General features: G+C 52.1%; 1 protein-coding gene across 1 annotated transcript in view; it reads right to left on the reverse strand.

Moving 5' to 3' along the window:
- Positions 1-2,944, reverse strand: part of bbs1 (Bardet-Biedl syndrome 1) — a 21,477-nt gene that overhangs the window by 11,033 nt on the left and 7,500 nt on the right. Inside the window, exons 6-9 of the mRNA XM_048619642.1 lie at positions 2,553-2,591; positions 1,910-1,982; positions 1,444-1,575; positions 297-403 (exon numbers count right to left, since the gene is read on the reverse strand). Coding sequence (XP_048475599.1) covers positions 297-403; positions 1,444-1,575; positions 1,910-1,982; positions 2,553-2,591 — 351 coding nt within the window. The remainder of the gene's footprint in view (positions 1-296; positions 404-1,443; positions 1,576-1,909; positions 1,983-2,552; positions 2,592-2,944) is intronic.

Raw genomic sequence — 2,944 nt, forward strand, 5'->3', positions numbered from 1 at the left:
GGGGGTGACAGAGATAGGGAGGGGGTGACAGAGATAGGGAGGGGGTGTCGGGGCTGGAGGAGGTGACAGAGGTAGGGAAGAGGGACTGTCGTTTGAAAAGAAGGTTTTTAAAATTGCGATGTGGTCACACCGGGAACTGGGCTGTGGCATAAACAGGGCTGTGTGACTTTGGTTTTGATGCACATTCTTGGAGCAGGGTTATACAGAGCGACAGAGATCAGGGCAGGTACAGACACAGTCCATGCACCAGCGAACGGAAGACAAAAGGACTCCCAAACCCCCAGGGCGAGACCTACCTGCGAATTATGTAGATATTTCCATTCCGACAAGCGACAATGATCCTGAACTCCACATCAAACTGTCCGGTGACATCCATAAACACAGCGACACTGGGGAGATTCAGCTGGTACAGAGACACACACACAGAGTCATTGAGATCGTGAAGTATCTTTTCTGTCACTTGGCAGCCTCTACACCCCGACACACAGAGGAGGTTCAATCAAGGTGTGCAACATAATGAGGGGGCTCAGGTACCGTGGACAGGGAACACCTGCTTCGCTCTAGTGGACAGGTCTATGACATGCAGGTATGGGTTTAATGCAGAGAAGTTCTAAAGGATACGAGCAAAAATCTGTTTCACCCGGAGCCAGGTGGGTGTCTGGAATTCACTGCCCAATTTAAGGCAGAAACCCCTCAACTCATTCAAGCTAAGAACGTAAGAGGGAGAGCGGGCCATCTGTCGCCTCCAGCCTGCTCCACCATTCAGTTCAATCATGGCTGATCCTTTCATAGACTCAGCTCCACTTACCCTCCCGCTCACCATAAACCCTTAATCCTTGTATCTGTTCAAAAATCTATCTTTGCTTTAAAAACATTCAACGAGGAAGCCTCAACTTTTCGCTGGGCAGGGAATTCCACAGATTCACAGCCCTTTGGGTGAAGACGTTCCTCCTCAGCTCAGTCCTAAATCTGCCCCCCCTTATTTTGAGGCTATGGCCCCTCGTTCTAGTTTCACCCATCAGTGGGAACAAACTCCCTTGCTTCTGTCTTATCTATCCTCTTCATAATTTTACAGGTTTCTGTAAGATGCCCCCCTCATTCTTCTAAATTCCAATGAGCATAGCGCCAGTCGACTCAATCTCTCCTCATATGCCTGGATCTGCCCCTGAAGTGCAGGAAGCTGCAAGGCTCCAGAGGCTGTAACGTGGGATTAGAAAGGATGGGCTAGTTTACTCAGCAGACAGAGTACGGTGAATGGCCTCAATCACTGCCGTAATCTATGGTTGCTGGATTAAAACTGTATTTAAGAAACATCAGTCTTGAATCATTAATTCTTCACCTGCCTTTTCTTCCAGACACCTGATCCCGCCCCCCACCCCTTCACCACATCTCGTTCGGAAACAATACTGATCTTCCTGTCCCTAACTGGGCCGGCGCGATTACCTTTGCCTGGACGGTAAAGGCCTCAGGATCCAGGATGCACACCTCCATGTTTTCGGTGCCAATCACCAGGCAGCCCACCGCATCATCGTCCGCCATGTTCTTGTTGAGGGTGGCCATGCAGGTTATCACTGTCTGCCATCAAACAACTGACAGGGTCAGGGAGAGAGCCAGCTGCCACACAGTGCAAACCGGGCACGCACAGGGCAAGACCCCAAGGCAGGAGGGACAGAGGGGCACACCCAACAATGAGGGGAGGAGAGAGTGGGTGCGAGGGAGAGAGTGGGTGCGAGGGAGAGAGTGGGTGCGAGGGAGAGAGGGAGAGTGGAAGAGTGAGGAAGAGTGAGGGACAGAAATGCGTGCAAGGTGAGCAAGGCAGGGTTGGAGAGTGAGGCAAGGAGGCAGAGTGAGGGAGCGAGAGCGAGGGAGAGCGATGGATGGATAGCTGAGAAACTGAAGGTGCCTGTACCTGACGTTTGATGGTCTGCATCTTGTGGACATTGACAAAGGCCTCCATCTCATGGGGCTCCAACATCAGGTACCTGACGGAGAAGAGGCAAGGCTGTCAGCATCCCTATTACATTAGCCCTTCTCTGAGAAAGGCTCTGTACAAGGAGCAGTGTGTCGATTCAATAATCACATCCTGTTCTCTCTCTCTCTCTGACTCACACACACACACACCAACAACCCTCCGGGGGGACACGGCATAGTGCCTCATCAAACAGCAGGAACGTCCCCAAATCAGGATTCACATTCCACATCCTCCCAGCACCATTCACCATCTTGACACGTCCCAAAACTTCACAGTGAATGACAGGGCTCTGAGGCCAATCTGCGCACAGCAAACTCCCGTACACAGAAACGCGAGAATGAGTAAGCGCGGGCTCTGGAATGGAACTGGAAAGCTGCCCACCTCAGCGTGTGAAGCCAGAGAGAGAGAGCGGGTGGGATGAGTACAGCTCAGGGGCGATAAGAGTCCACAGTAAATGTTCAGTTGATTTGCCAAGCGTCAGCGTGGCTGCAGTGTGCAAAGGGACAGTTTAGTTTGGTTTTAGTTAAGCCCACGCTGTCAAGTCTGGGAATGTGAAACCTCGGGCCGTGAGCCAGCTTACCTCAGAGATCTTGCAGATAGCGGCATGTCCCCCTTGTCCCTGCAGAGAGAGAAAGGATGATTCAGAGGAGAGGCAGGCAGTCGCTGGGAATGGAGGAGGAGTCGGAGGTGGTGGGGGGTGGGGGAAACAGGAGAGAAACTGCAGTGCAACAACAAATAGTGCTGGGAATAGGCAGGCTGTTAGGTACCACATGGTGTGTGCAATCAGGTTGTACAGTTCCATCGCACGCTCTGTGTGACTGGTTTGTCCCTCCTCAGCCAAGAGGCAGGACTTTGTTGCTCGATTCACCAACCTGCATTTACCTAGCGCCTTCAGCGCAGTAAAGTGCCCTGGGGACAATCTGAGGCAGCGTCAAACAGACAGAATTTGATCCTGCGCCACATCAGTGTGGG

The sequence above is a fragment of the Rhincodon typus genome, chromosome 43 (assembly GCF_021869965.1).
Source record: "Rhincodon typus isolate 14 chromosome 43, sRhiTyp1.1, whole genome shotgun sequence".
Taxonomy (NCBI): domain Eukaryota; kingdom Metazoa; phylum Chordata; class Chondrichthyes; order Orectolobiformes; family Rhincodontidae; genus Rhincodon; species Rhincodon typus.